At 42.2% G+C, this 15,863-nt stretch overlaps 1 protein-coding gene across 6 annotated transcripts in view; it reads left to right on the forward strand.

Moving 5' to 3' along the window:
- caskin2 (CASK interacting protein 2) overlaps positions 1–15,863 on the forward strand; it is a 116,314-nt gene that overhangs the window by 77,842 nt on the left and 22,609 nt on the right. For 5 of the 6 annotated variants that reach the window (XM_060940324.1, XM_060940326.1, XM_060940325.1 and 2 more), the window contains 2 exons: positions 2,430–2,524; positions 12,840–12,957. In XM_060940324.1, coding sequence (XP_060796307.1) covers positions 2,430–2,524; positions 12,840–12,957 — 213 coding nt within the window. The remainder of the gene's footprint in view (positions 1–2,429; positions 2,525–12,839; positions 12,958–15,863) is intronic. The other variant, XM_060940328.1, reaches the window with a different exon arrangement.

Consider the following 15,863-nt stretch of genomic DNA (forward strand, 5'->3'; position numbering starts at 1 on the left):
ATCGCTAAGATAAGAAATTTAATGTCACTCCATGACGCAGAAAAACTAGTTCATGCTTTCGTTCCCTCCAGGTTGGATTATTGTAATGCCTTACTGTCTGGATGTTCCAATAAGTGCATAAACAAGCTCCAGTTAGTTCAAAATGCCGCAGCAAGAGTCCTTACTAGAACTAGAAAATATGACCACATCACCCCTGTCTTATCCACACTGCATTGGCTCCCAATCACATTTCGTATTGATTATAAAATACTACTATTGACCTTTAAAGCACTGAATGGTCTCGCACCACAGTACCTGAGTGAACTTCTGCTCCTCTATGACCCGCCACGCCTACTTAGATCAAAAGGTGCAGGCTATCTGCTGGTACCTCATATAGTGAAGGCTACATCAGGGGGCGGAGCCTTTTTTTTTTACAAAGCTCCAAAGTTATGGAACAGCCTTCCAAGTAATGTTCGGGAATCAGACACAGTCTCAGTGTTTAAGTCTCGGCTGAAAACGTATCTGTTTAGTCAAGCCTTTTGTTAATGGTGTTTATGAGGTAAAGGAGTAGATCTGGAGGATCCTCAGACAGAGTGTTTTGGTAAACTGTTATGTACAATACCGTTCAAAAGTTTGGGGTCACCCAGACAATTTTGTGTTTTCCATGAAAAGTCACACTTGTATTTACCACCATAAGTTGTAAAATGAATAGAAAATATAGTCAAGACATTTTTCTGGCCATTTTGAGCATTTAATCGACCCCACAAATGTGATGCTCCAGAAACTCAATCTGCTCAAAGGAAGGTCAGTTTTATAGCTTCTCTAAAGAGCTCAACTGTTTTCAGCTGTGCTAACATGATTGTACAAGGGTTTTCTAATCATCCATTAGCCTTCTGAGGCAATGAGCAAACACATTGTACCATTAGAACACTGGAGTGAGAGTTGCTGGAAATGGGCCTCTATACACCTATGGAGATATTGCACCAAAAACCAGACACTTGTAGCTAGAATAGTCATTTACCACATTAGCAATGTATAGAGTGGATTTCTGATTAGTTTAAAGTGATCTTCATTGAAAAGAACAGTGCTTTTCTTTCAAAAATAAGGACATTTCAAAGTGACCCCAAACTTTTGAACGGTAGTGTATGGATGCTGTCAGTCCCCACTCGCTTGCTCACTCGAGTTTGTTGACGGTGTAGTGGCTGCTGCTTTATGTCCCGGGGCCCCTCATGCCTGTGTTACCTTCTGGCTCTCCCCTTTTAGTTATGCTGTCATAGTTAGTTGCCGGAGTCCCTGCTTGTACTCAGTGCAAAATGTATACTGTTCCTACTTATTCAGGTGACATTGGGCATACCGAACAACCTGTTTTCTCTCTCTTCTCCCCCCCCCCCCCCCCCCCCCCCCCCCAAAAAAAAAAAAAAATCTGTCCCTCTGAGTTACATGTCGGTTCTGGGATCGAGATGCTGAACCTCTTTTGCTCCTCGGACCTGCCTGATCCATCCTGGTGCCCTGTGTCTGGTTGGAGTCTCATTGCATCGCTCCTGTGGATGGCGGCCCCATGTGGATAGTTGGGGGTCGCGCCTGGAGGATGCTCTGGACTCTTGCAGTGGTGCTTTTGTGGCTGGGGACTGCAGTTGACTTGCTGACTTTGGGACTGCGATTGTCATGAATGGTTTTGCTCTCGGGTTTCTGTCGGTGGGGGGTTTATAGCATCAACAAAGCTGACTTTATGTCCGGACTGTTAATATTATAGTCAGGCTGTCTGTTGTTGCCCAAATGAGGATGGGTTCCCTTTTGAGTCTGGTTCCTCTCGAGGTTTCTTCCTCATGTCGTCTGAGGGAGTTTTTCCTTGCCACCGTCGCCACAGGCTTGCTCATTGGGGATAGATTAGGGATAAAATTAGCTCATGTTTTAAGTCGTTCAAATTCTGTAAAGCTGCTTTGCGACAAAGTTTATTGTTAAAAGTGCGATACAAATAAACTTGACTTGATTTGCACTGTGACTGGTTACTGCCAACTGCACTACCTCCCACACTGAGAGCTGTATATTCTATTACTTGCTCTTCTTGGTAATGTTTTATTTCTTTGGTATTTTGTATTTTAGTTTTTTATACGATTTCCTTGTATAATGCTATTTAGTTTTTGTATTGATCTTGTGCAATGCGGAAATGTTGCTGGATATCTTGAATTTCCCTCTGGGATTAATAAAGTATCTAATCTAATCTACTGTGTTCAGTGGCGAGAAAACAAGGCTGTGAGATCCATCGGTGCTTCAGTGGAGAATATTTGGTTTACTCATAATCTGCTCCATGTTCAGCAATATTATCATTTAGAACAACATCTGTGGAAAGCTGTGTGTCTTTAATAGCTGTTCGTACTTGTCTTTATGGCTATATTAATGTAAAGTGTGTTTGTTTGTGTGTGTGTGTGTGTGTGTGCACATGCCGTTAGAAGCCTCAGGAGCAATGAAGGTGAGGGCGCTAAAGGACTACTGGAACCTCCACGACCCTACAGCTCTGAACGTACGTGCCGGAGACGTCATCATGGTGAGCACAGAGGACTCAATTTTCCACCAATCCTTAATCTGAATACTCTGTCTGCTGTTTATCTCCTGCCAAAAGGCAAAGCTCTCAATTTACTGATCCATCTACGTTCCCGCTCTCACCTATGGTCACGAGCTGTGGGTAGTGACCGAAAGAATGAGATCACAAATACAACCGGTAGAAATGAGTTTTCTCTGCAGGGTGGCTGGGCTCTCCCTTAGAGACAGGGTGAGAAGCTCAGTCATTTTGGGAGAGACTCGGAGTAGAACCGCTGTTCCTCCACATCGAAAGGACAGTTGAGGTGGTTTGGGCACCTTGATAGGATGCCCCCTAGACGCCTCCCAAGGGAGGTTTTCTGGGCATGCCCCACCGGGAGGAGACCCCGGGGCAGACCCAGAACACGCTGGAGAGATTACATCTCTCAGCTGGCCTGGGAACGCCTCGGTATTCCCCCGGAAGAGCTGATGGAGGTGGCCAGGGACAGGGAAGCTGCTACCCCTGCGACCTGGATCCGGATAGGTGGTAGAAGATGGATGGATTATCTCCTGCATCGATCACGGATTAAACATCTGAACTATCCTTCACATATTACACTTGTCTCAACAGACTTTACGTAAGGAATATGTGTGGGAAAACGTGTGGGAAAGTGCCGTTCTAGGGAAATGACCAAAAAAACGGGATGGAGGGATGAAGCAGAGTACATCCTGCGTGTCCTAACAGCATGTGTTTTATTCCTCTTCTACCACAGCAACTACTGCATTACAATACTGTATTTATAGATTAATGAGCGACATATCATGCTTTTTTTAATCCATTTAGAGTTACTTTTAATGCTGTGGAATGTTGCAAAAGAAGTTATTGCTGGTGTTATAACAGCTCAGAACTTTTTCTAAACTATTGACATTAACATGACGGAAATGATGCATCTTGTCACAGAGAAACAACAACTGACTTTTACAAAGTGCTGATACTGGAGACTCCTTCCAATATGGCGAAATAAATGTTTTCTTATAGAAAGAGTTTGTTTAGCTTTTATGGAAGGAGTCTCCAGTGTAGGTATCAGGGGGTCAATGCAGGAATGTTTTCAGGACGGGTTTGCGGTTTTTCAGGAACCTAGTGGTTTTTTTTTGGTTTATATTAAATGTAGACTGCCTTTCAGATTTTTGAAGTGTAGGTCATAAAAAGAATTTTCCCGACACCCAATTATTTTTGTTTAGTGACTGAAAGCTTCTGAATTTGAATCACAGACTTCCAATTTTATTAGTTGTTTTTTTTTAAAAATAGAACAATTAATTAATTTAGAGCCACGTGTCCCTAAATTCTCTATTTTTTCCTGCTTCACCATGACCCAATTCAAGATACTACATCATGCATCACGTGGTGGGCTTTCTCTGTTCATGCAAGGCATTGTGGGATACAAATTTGAAACAAGAGAGAAAAATGGAGGATGTGAGTGTGCGAATGAAACGTGAAAGACCAACTACAGTAACGGAAAGAAAGCGAGAAGAAAAGACGTTATGTTATATACGAAGGAAAGGAAACGCAGGACCAAACTAATAAATATGGGCGCTCAGCGAGCACCTCGGTGTGATCAGCTGTTCGTTTAGCGACAGAATGATGGAACTGTCAGTGCACGCTCAAAGGTAAACCTGTAGATGGCAGTAATGCAACACTGTGGATGCCAGCTGCCATAAAACCCAAAGAAGAAGAAGAAGGTAAATCTGCGCATGCGCACACGGACTTCCTCTGTCTGCTTGACTGCGCCAAGCGAGCGATTTCATGCACATTATTTGCTTTAATCCCCTCAAATTAAATAACTTCCCAGCCACAGAATGGCCTGATATTTTGTGAGATATTACAGAAATAAACAGATATCACAATCACCACATTTCAGACGGAACTAAATTTCACCAATTTTATGAAATCGAAAGGCCGTCTAGCTTTAACATCGAGAGAACAAAAGGTAGGCTGGCGAGGGAGCAAATGTTTATAGACTCTATACCAAGTGAAAACAGGACTAAAACTAACCTGTTTTAGGGATATATATATATATATATATATATATATATATATATATATATATATATATATATGTGTGTGTGTGTGTGTGTGTATATATGTGTGTGTGTGTGTGTATATATATATATATAAAATGTGTGTATGTGTATATATGTGTGTATGCATATATATATATACACACATATATATGTGTGTGTGTGTGTATATACGTGTATGTGTGTGTATGTGTGTATATATATATACTGCCAAAAAATGGAGCTCCTGATGAGTGTAAAATGTGTTAATAAATAATCACTTTTTTTTTAAATAAGGAAATTAAAGATAAATGCTGGATAAAAACCCATTTGTCTCATGTAAATAAAGATACAAATTTTATTCTCCACTAGGCAAGTGTTTATGAGATACATTGCGTTGCACTAACGCTCAGGTTCCGTGGTGGTATGTGTATGTCATACGGTTGAAAAGCCGTCAAAAATCAGGTTGATGCATTACCATGTTCTCTTAAGTATGGAGCACCGCTATAACTACACACAGATAAAATGTCATTCTTTGAACTGTCATAAAGCAACTAGAAGGGCACTCAGTAATGTGCATACCTCCACCAAGCCACATATTCAAATTTGCATCAAAATCCAACCTCAATTCCAAAAAAGTTGGGACGCTGTGTAAATTGTAAATAAAAACTGACTGAGATAATTTGCAAATCTTGGAAACCTGATATTTCATTGAAAATAGTACAGAGACGGCATATCAAATGTTGAAACTGAGAAATTTAATTTTTTTATTTGATGTCAGCAACACGTTTCAGAAAAGTTGGGAGAGGGGCGTGTTTACCACTATGCTGCATCACCTCTACTTTTAACAACATTCTGTAAACGTGTGGGAACTGAGGAGACCAATTGCTGTAGTTTTGAAAGTGAAATATTGTCCCGTTCTTGCCTGATATACAATTTCAGTTGCTCAACAGTTCAGGGTCTCCTTTGTTGTATTTTGTGCTTTATAATGCACCAAATGTTTTAAATGGGAGACAGATCTGGACTGCAGCAGGCCAGTTTAGCACCCAGACACTTTTATTATGGAGCCATGCAGTTTTAATATGTGCAGAAAGTGCTTTTGCGTTGTCTTGCTGAAAGAAGGAAGGCCTTCCCTGAAAAAGATTTAGTCTGGATGGCAGCATATTGCTCTGAAATGTGTTTATATCATTCAGCATTAATGATGCCTTCCCAGATGTACAAGCTACCCATGTCATGTGCACTAACGCCCCCTCATACCATCACAGATGCTGCTTTTGAACTGCGCACTGATAACACGCCGGATGGTCCCTCCCCTCTTTAGCCTGGAGGACGCGGGGTCCATGATTTCTAAAAAGAATTTCTACTTTTGATTCGTCAGACCTCGGGACAGTTTTCCACTTCGCCTCAGTCCATCGTAAAAGAGCTCGGGCCCAGAGAAGGGGGCGGGGTTTCTGGATATTTTTTATATCTGGTTTTAACTTGCATTTGTGGATGCAGTAATGAAGTGTTTTCACAGACGATGGTTTTCTGAAGTGTTCCTGAGCCCATACAGTGATTTCCACTACAGACACGTGTCTGCTTTTAATGCAGTGTCTCCTGAGGGCCTGAAGATCACAGGCATCCAATGTCAGTTCTCAGCCTTGTCTCTCGCATACAGAGATTTCTCCAGATTCTCTGAATCTTTTAATGATATTATGGACCAGAGATGATGTGATCCCCAAATTCTTTGCAGTTTTACATTGAGGAACGTTATTCTGAAATTGTTGCACTGTTTGCCCACGCAGTCTTTCACAGAGCGGTGAACCCCGCCCCATCTTTACTTCTGAGAGACTCCGCCTCTCTGGGATGCTCTTTTTATATCCAATCATCTTACTGACCTGTTGCTAATTAACCAAATTAGTTTTTTTCTTTCTTTTTCTTTCTTTTTTTTTTTACATTACACAACTTTTTCAGTCTGTTGTTGCCCCTGTCCCAACTTTTCTGAAACGTGCTGCTGACATCAAATTGAACCTGAGCATATATTTTTCATAAAACAATTACATTTTTCAGTTTCAACATTTTGATCTGCTGTCTTTGTACTATTTTCAATGAAATATCGGGTTTCCATGATTTGCAAATTATTACATTCTGTTTTTTTGTTTGTTTTACACAGCATCCCAACTTTTTTGGAATCGGGGTTGTAATCAATTGTTCCTTGGCCCATGGCTCACCTTTCCTCCAAATTTCATCAAAATCCGATGACTACTTTTTGAGTTATGCTGGGAAAAGACAAACAAACGGAGCTGAAAACATTCCCTCCTCCAAAAGTTGTCAGAGTTAAACACAGTCATTTGGCAAATTGTTGTATCACAAGAACACCTCTGGATGTGATGATGTTGTAAAATAGTCAACTTTTGGCTGGTAAGATTAACTCCTCTTCACACCACGCTGCATCACACACACACCACCCTGTCATTGATTCTGTCTCGTGTGGTCTGCCGTATTAAGGCAAGTCCAGCCTTACAGCAGGTCTCTTGTTAGTGCCAGTCTCTTTACTCTTGCGCAAGAGCGGCCATCCTTGATACGATCTAGCATCCCTGTTCAGTCATAATACTGTAAGGGATCAAGGGAAGAAGAAAAATTTGCTGAGGTGGTTTCCTGTTGCCTTCCTCAGCTGCAGTGGCCACCTAACTGGGACTGGTGGACCTGAGCATAGAATGCTAGCATCCTGCTGTTTTCACCGTTGACTGTAAAGGCTCTTCTGCTGATAAAGCAATCCATCATACTGCTGCTCATGACTTCTTGGGAGTCCATTAGAGGACTAGGTGTGACGTACCTGTATCCCTGGTGAGAGAGGCTAGGGGAGTACTGACGCTTGCCCAAGGCAAGCTCCCAGACTAGCGGAGGGAAGTTGTCGTCTTACAACCCTGATTCCAAAAAAGTTGGGACAAAGTACAAATTGTAAATAAAAACGGAATGCAATAACTTACAAATCTCAAAAACTGATATTGTATTCACAATAGAACATAGACAACATATCAAATGTCAAAAGTGAGACATTTTGAAATTTCATGCCAAATATTGGCTCATTTGAAATTTCATGACAGCAACACATCTCAAAAAAGTTGGGACGGGGCAATAAGAGGCTGGAAAAGTTAAAGGTACAAAAAAGGAACAGCTGGAGGACCAAATTGCAACTCATTAGGTCAATTGGCAATAGGTCATTAACATGACTGGGTATAAAAAGAGCATCTTGGAGTGGCAGCGGCTCTCAGAAGTAAAGATGGGAAGAGGATCACCAATCCCCCTAATTCTGCGCCGACAAATAGTGGAGCAATATCAGAAAGGAGTTCGACAGTGTAAAATTGCAAAGAGTTTGAACATATCATCATCTACAGTGCATAATATCATCAAAAGATTCAGAGAATCTGGAAGAATCTCTGTGCGTAAGGGTCAAGGCCGGAAAACCATACTGGGTGCCCGTGATCTTCGGGCCCTTAGACGGCACTGCATCGCATACAGGCATGCTTCTGTATTGGAAATCACAAAATGGGCTCAGGAATATTTCCAGAGAACATTATCTGTGAACACAATTCACCGTGCCATCCGCCGTTGCCAGCTAAAACTCTATAGTTCAAAGAAGAAGCCGTATCTAATCATGATCCAGAAGCGCAGACGTCTTCTCTGGGCCAAGGGTCATTTAAAATGGACTGTGGCAAAGTGGAAAACTGTTCTGTGGTCAGACGAATCAAAATTTGAAGTTCTTTATGGAAATCAGGGACGCCGTGTCATTCGGACTAAAGAGGAGAAGGACGACCCAAGTTGTTATCAGCGCTCAGTTCAGAAGCTGCATCTCTGATGGTATGGGGTTGCATTAGTGCGTGTGGCATGGGCAGCTTACACATCTGGAAAGACACCATCAATGCTGAAAGGTATATCCAGGTTCTAGAGCAACATATGCTCCTATCCAGACGACGTCTCTTTCAGGGAAGACCTTGCATTTTCCAACATGACAATGCCAAACCACATACTGCATCAATTACAGCATCATGGCTGCGTAGAAGAAGGGTCCGGGTACTGAACTGGCCAGCCTGCAGTCCAGATCTTTCACCCATAGAAAACATTTGGCGCATCATAAAACGGAAGATACGACAAAAAAGACCTAAGACAGTTGAGCAACTAGAATCCTACATTAGACAAGAATGGGTTAACATTCCTCTCCCTAAACTTGAGCAACTTGTCTCCTCAGTCCCCAGACGTTTACAGACTGTTGTAAAGAGAAAAGGGGATGTCTCACAGTGGGAAACATGGCCTTGTCCCAACTTTTTTGAGATGTGTTGTTGTCATGAAATTTAAAATCCTCTAATTTTTCTCTTTAAATGATACATTTTCTCAGTTTAAACATTTGATATGTCATCTATGTTCTATTCTGAATAAAATATGGAATTTTGAAACTTCCACATCATTGCATTCCATTTTTATTTACAATTTGTACTTTGTCCCAACTTTTTTGGAATCGGGGTTGTATTTCTCCATTGTAGGCCGCCCCGAAAGGGTGCCCACCTGCTGCCCGTCGTTGATTATTTTCCTAAAATGAACAGTATATTTGGCACTGGAAGTCATCAGGACTTCTGTGATTATTCTACACATTCATGGAAGCATCGTCCTTAATTATGACCAACAGTGGCACTTTGAACAAGCCTTAGGATTGATAACGGTGTGTATTTTTGTTTTGAGCTCCACGATACACACTTCACCTGCACAAGGCTGTTGAGGAGTACACAGTGGAAGGAAAAGTAACACCAGCTGTGTGTTGCAGATCTGTGGCCCTGCGTGCTGTGACAGGCTCCTCTCCTCTCAATCACTCGATGATGGGCGAGTCGAGCGATTGGGACTTGGCATACACTGTAGTGCAGACACGCTGTCGTGCTCGTTTGTTTTCTCTTTGGAAATGTTCTCTTCCCCTTGGCCCTCAGGCTTGTTTTGTACTTCATGAGCTGCATTGGAAATGTGTGCCCTGAGGCTCTGCACTAAACACATGGCAGGCTGTGGGTACAGGCTTTTGTGCGTGCGAGGTGATATTTACGCCAACTAGCTGTCATTCAATGTGAGTTAATGAGGAGTCTACTGAAAGAAAACAAAGTCTCCTGTTTGTTAAGTGGACCTTGTTTCGGGTCTTTCGATCAACAGAAACATTTAAAATAATCTTCGGAACTATTTAGGAATTTAGAGCGATCTTAAACATGCGTCTTCGACATTTATACAAGTTTGTGGTTTAGTGGTCAGAGCATTTCTTATGACTTTTTAAATAATATAATTTTATGTCATATTACAGGGTTGGACAAACCCTCAAAAAAATTCCGGCAAGTAAAAGCTCCAGTGTGCTTCCAAGTCCCAACTTTTGGTTGCCTGGAAATTGAAAAGTCTAAAAATATGTTAATAAAGGATAATGTAACGCTTCATGTCAGGGTCCGGAATCACTTTGTTGGGGTTTATTTCACATTATTATACGGCACGAGCTACTTCTGGTAAAATAGTGCACTCTGATTGGTTCCTTGGTGGGCAGAATTTTCCCATAAAGCCCGTGGGCGATTACGGACTTTCGTTCCAAGGCGCCGGCTTTCAATTTTGCAAAAAACAAACAAAAACAAAATGACAAAGAATAATTGGAAATCAAAAATGGCTAAAACACAAAGTCGAACAACAGTCACTGAATTATTCAAGAAATGAGCAACGTAGAGCATTTAGAAACCTCTAACCGTGAACAGAAATTCAGTTCTGAAACCGCTAGCCGTTTATTCTGGATGTGTGACTCAACTACGTTACAAATATGACGTGACTGAAAGCAGCGTCACAACTCGGTCTGTACTGTCAAGACCTCGGTCTGATATTTTCCCGTAAAGACCTCGCAAGTGAGGTTAATAAGCAGTTCATAATGTACAGCTCGCTGTACATTATCCTGCTTATTCCATGGCTACTTGATAAGAAATCAATAATTTGGCACAAAATATTGATTAAAAAAAGATTTTCTTTCTTTGGCTAGTCCATAGCAACGTGGTCTGTTCTACAGAAATAACAGCATAGAATGGAATAATTACCTCCACCAAATTTGTTGGAGGTTGTTTTTGCCTCCAATTGTTTGTTTGTTTGGCTGTCCCCAATGTACGGTAGCTCAAAAAGTACCGAATGGAAAAGCCATGACCTAATGGTTAGAGAAGCAGCTTTGGGACCAAAAGGTTGCCGGTTTGATTCCCTGGACCAGCAGGAATAGCTGAAGTGCCCTTGAGCAAGGCCCGTAACTCCCACCTGCTGCTCTGGGTATGTTATATGTCCCTCTGGATAAGAGTGTCTGCTAAATGCCTGTGATGAAATTTTGACAAAAGGTGAGCCATGGGCCAAGAAACCATTGATTAGATTTTGATGTAAATCCGGATGTGTATGTGGATCCAGGAATTTTTTTGTCTGTCCCCAATGTAACTCAAAAATTAGCAAACGGATTTGAATGAAGTTTGGTGCACAGCTTTAATATTATCCTCAGTTCAAGTTAATTGATTTTGATGTTGATGATATGTAGGTAGGTGGAGGTATGCACTCTACCGAGTTGACCAATCAGAAGCGAGTATTCAAATGAGCCGTGTAATAATGGTTACGATCACACTACAGCTCGCAATGGGTTTGCGAATACTTGGCAATGAAAAATTGGTACCATCGCAACCAATCCTGTGATGCACAGCAAATGTTCTCTGAGCTTCATGAATTGTTTTTTTGTGCGTCTCCGCCTCGTGAGTGGCTAAAAATGTTGCAAAAAATTTCAATGCATGTATTGAAATTTGGTGGCGATGTTTTCATCGGCAAACTAAGCAGCGAATACTCGCAGATGGGTTTGGGAATACTTCCTGAAGATCAGGGAAGCTTTGCCACCAAATGCCTCATTTTCATCAATAACCCATCGCAAAACATCGCGAGCTGTAGTCTGACTGTTGCTTTAATGTAATGTCATGTATGCTGAGCTGGTTAGCTAATTAAAAGCACATCATGTTTATGCTCTTGTCAAAAAGTCAGCTCATAGTTGTCCAGCGACGAGACGTACTGTACTGTCCTTGTATCGTGTATAAAACCTATTCGAGTCTTATTAGCGTCTGTATTTTAGCGGAGCTCCTGCGCGGGCGCAGCCCCATAGGCATAGAGTGTGGATACATAAAGAAACCCAGCGAGTTGTTTTCTGATGGTTTTGGTCCTGTGCGTGCCACCATACCAGTGTTAGTAATTACCAGTCATACACACTGCCTAGGCGGCACGGTGGTGTAGTGGTTAGCGCTGTCGCCTCACAGCAAGAAGGTCCGGGTTCGAGCCCCGTGGCCGGCGAGGGTCTTTCTGTGTGGAGTTTGCATGTTCTCCCCGTGTCCGCGTGGGTTTCCTCCGGGTGCTCCGGTTTCCCCCACAGTCCAAAGACATGCAGGTTAGGTTAACTGGTGACTCTAAATTGAGCGTAGGTGTGAATGTGAGTGTGAATGGTTGTCTGTGTCTATGTGTCAGCCCTGTGATGACCTGGCGACTTGTCCAGGGTGTACCCCGCCTTTCGCCCGTAGTCAGCTGGGATAGGATCCAGCTCGCCTGCGACCCTGTAGAAGGATAAAGCGGCTAGAGATAATGAGATGAGATGAGATGAGATGAGACACACCGCCTAGTGGCCAGTGTTAGCCGGTAAAGAAATAAAACAAAAGAGGCTGGCTATGATATAAGAAAATTCTACGACCCAGAAACAGATGGGAGCTCCACTTTTAGGCAGTGCCTCAATCTATATATTATTTCAATCTACATGGCAGTGAGGTTGGCCATCAGCCGGGGTGTTGATGTAATGAGGAGCTCACACTCGCACTATAGTTACAGCACTGAGCTTCATCACACCACCATGAGTGTGAAGTTGAAACAAACACAGCTACATAGCAAGTAAAAACTTGTTTAAAGGAGTGTACAGTATTTCCTTACTCAAGTTATTGAACCTAGACTGCTATCCTGGATGCAGAATGTGTACCCAGGCTACAGATTTGTCCAGGTTGATCATTAAGCACACACTCTGTGCTAAAATTTAACCCTGTGTAGCATCCATGGAATGCTAATGGGCTAATTTCCTCAGCACGCTGTGCTAAATCATGACTGGAACACGAGCCGGTAAGCTGTAAGGTTAGAAGCAGTGTATCAAGAGACTTTGAAAATCACAGAGTCTGAAAATGTTCTGTGCAAAAGAGACATCTCGTCAGCATCGCCTTGGTTTTGTGTTTAATGAGTTCACTGGTGTGTTTTAGGTTTTGGAGCAGCACGTAGACGGACGTTGGAAAGGACACATCCATGACAGTCAGAGAGGCATCGACCGTGTGGGATACTTCCCTCCATCCATCGTCGAGGTCATAACCCGCAGATCAGGTCAGTGTAAGATATACACTCTGACACGCCACGGTGGACAACTTCAACTTGACAAATCCATTGGATAGGGAGTTGTAGGAATGAAGAAACTCAGTGTCAATGGCGCGAGAGGATCGCAACAGCGCAGCCTTGTGGCAGCTGGTGTACACACATGACACATTTCACCTGGAACTGTATTTCTATTCCAATACAATGACGCTCTACAATGGGTTTCTCAACGGTGAAAGATAAGAGAACCTGCTAAATGTTTGTGACAGAAAAAAAACTTTAAAAAAAACCCACAAGCACACCTTGATATGGATGTTACCAATATACAAAAGTTTTTATTAGTTCATCTGTCCATAAAGTCGATGAGCTGTTGCCATGGCGTGGCGTCCGTTGTCCACAATTCAGTTAAATCATATCTCCTCCGTCAGTTCTCCACAGAGTTCCGTTCCGATTGTTTTGTTTGAAAAGACTCATCACTCTGCACAAAACTTGGTCGTTGTTTTGTCAGATTTTTTTGCTAATGAGTTACTAATTAAATATTTTAAATATTTAAAAGGTCTAGCTGCAGTTTTCTGATGTGGGTTGAAACTTAGAGAGATTGTTTTTCATGATGTTGCATCTTGTGAATATCTGGTTTTGAAAACCTCCACTCCCACACCGATGCTGCTGATCTTAATCTATCGACCTCCCAGATCATCACCATCTCTTTTTCTGTCTGAACTGAATGAGCTGCTAACTGTCGCCTCGTCTGTCTGTCCTGCCGTCATTCTTCTGGGTGACTTTAATCTTCATGTTGACGCTCGTTGCTCCCTGACTGAGGAGCTCTTGACTGTCTTTGAATGTTTTGGTTGAACTCAGCATGTTGACTTTCCCACACATAATCCTGGTCGTATACTTGACTCGCTTTGCTCTACTGGTACAAAAATTGTATCTGTATCGGGTTCTGATGGAGGTTTTACTGACCACAGGTTGATTGAGTGTTGTCTCAGTGTGCCTTCTTCTAAACTTCCTCTGCATTCTACTGCCTCTTTCTGTAATCTTTCTTCTATTGATGTGCATTCTTTCTCTGCCTCTCTTCTTTCTTCTTTTTGTAAATTTGCTGAGGTTTCCTCTCCTGATGATACGGTTTCTATTTACAATAATACTATATCTAACACACTTAACACTTTCGCTCCCCTTAAAACTAGACAGGTCTCCGCGATTCGCGCCTCTCCTTGGTTCACCTCTGAGCTTAGGGCCATGAAGGCCAAGGGAAGGCGGCTAGAGCGCCTTTATAAGAAAACTGGCCTCACTATTCATCTTCCACTCTTCTCTGAACACATCGCAAAGTATAAGGATGCTCTTAACGCTGCCTGATCCTCTTACTACGCTAACCTCATTAAGAGCGGCAACTATAGACCCAAAACTCTGTTTAATACAATAAATAAACTTCTTCAGCCTCCTTCCTCGACCACTCCCAGCTCCCCTGCTCAGTGTCGGGCTTTTATGGATTTTTTCAAGGATAAAATTGTCAGTATTTACCAACACTTTCATTCTGAAATTCATTCTTCTGTCTCGCAAGTAGCTCTTTCTCATAAAGCTGACTGCTGTCTCTCTGCTTTCTCTCCTGTTGATTCTTCTAAAGTATCGGAAATTATGACCAAGTCCTCCTCCTCCTCATGTCTGTTGGACCCTGCACCCACTGTGTATCTGCTATCTCCCCTTATATTGCTCATACGATTAATCAGTGTTTTGCTTTAGTCACTGTTCCCATCTCCCTCAAAATTTCTTCAGTTACACCAATACTAAAGAAACCTGGTCTAGATCTTCTTTCGCTGTCCAATTACAGACCCATCTCTAATCTCCCTTTCCTAGCTAAGGTAATGGAGAGAGTTGTAGCCTCTCAGCTTCATACTTTCCTTGCTCATAATGATCTCTATGAACCCTTTCAGTCAGGCTTTCGCAATCTGCACAGCACTGAATCTGCTCTCTAAAGAGTTGTTAATGACCTCCTGCTCTCAACCAATGCTGGTCATCTCAATGTCCTTGTTCTCTTGGACCTCACAGCTGCCTTTGACACCGTACATCATGAGATACTCATTTCCAGATTATCTTCTTTTGGTATTACTGGCTTAGCTTTAGCCTGGTTTCAGTCATATCTAGCAAACAGGCAACAGTTCATCTCTATTGGTGTTCATAAATCATCCAGTGTTACCGTTGCTCAAGGTGTGCCTCAGGGTTCTGTCCTTGGTCCCCTTCTTTTTATATTATATGTTTCTCTGATAGGCCAGATTGTTCGCAACCTTAACTTTCATTGCTATGCTGGTGACATTCAAATCTACAAGCGCACTGCTCACATTAATCCTGTTCTACAGCAACTGCATTGGTTGCCAGTTATTTCTCGGATTAAATACAAAATCTTGCTGTTAACCTATAAAGCTCTTCATGGTTTCGCCCCTTCCTATCTCTGTGAGCTAATTCATTTGTACTGTCCCTCCCGCTCCCTCAGATCTTCTGTCTGTGGACTTCTGACTGTTCCACGTTTTAAACTGGCATCTATGGGCGGCAGATCATTCAGTGTTGCTGCTCCTAAACTTTGGAACTCGTTACCACAATCGCTTCGTGACTCTTCCACTCTCTCTTCCTTCAAAGCTAACCTGAAAACTTTTCTCTTTACCTCACACTACTCTTCCTAGTTTTTTTTTTTTGTGTGTAACTCCTGTGTAAAGCATCCTTGGGTTTGTGAAAGGTGCTATATAAATTGAAATAATAATAATAATTATTATTATTAATTAGGCCAAATTAACAAATTTTCCAGGCCTCTCCTTAGAGTTCTGTCTCCTCTCTCATTTCTCGTCTGATTCCAGCTCTGATCGATGCTTTGGGTCGATCTTCCCTCGGGGAACAAAACTTGGTCATTTGTTTGTTTTTCCTTTTGT

Source organism: Neoarius graeffei, chromosome 14 (assembly GCF_027579695.1).
Source record: "Neoarius graeffei isolate fNeoGra1 chromosome 14, fNeoGra1.pri, whole genome shotgun sequence".
Classification (NCBI taxonomy): domain Eukaryota; kingdom Metazoa; phylum Chordata; class Actinopteri; order Siluriformes; family Ariidae; genus Neoarius; species Neoarius graeffei.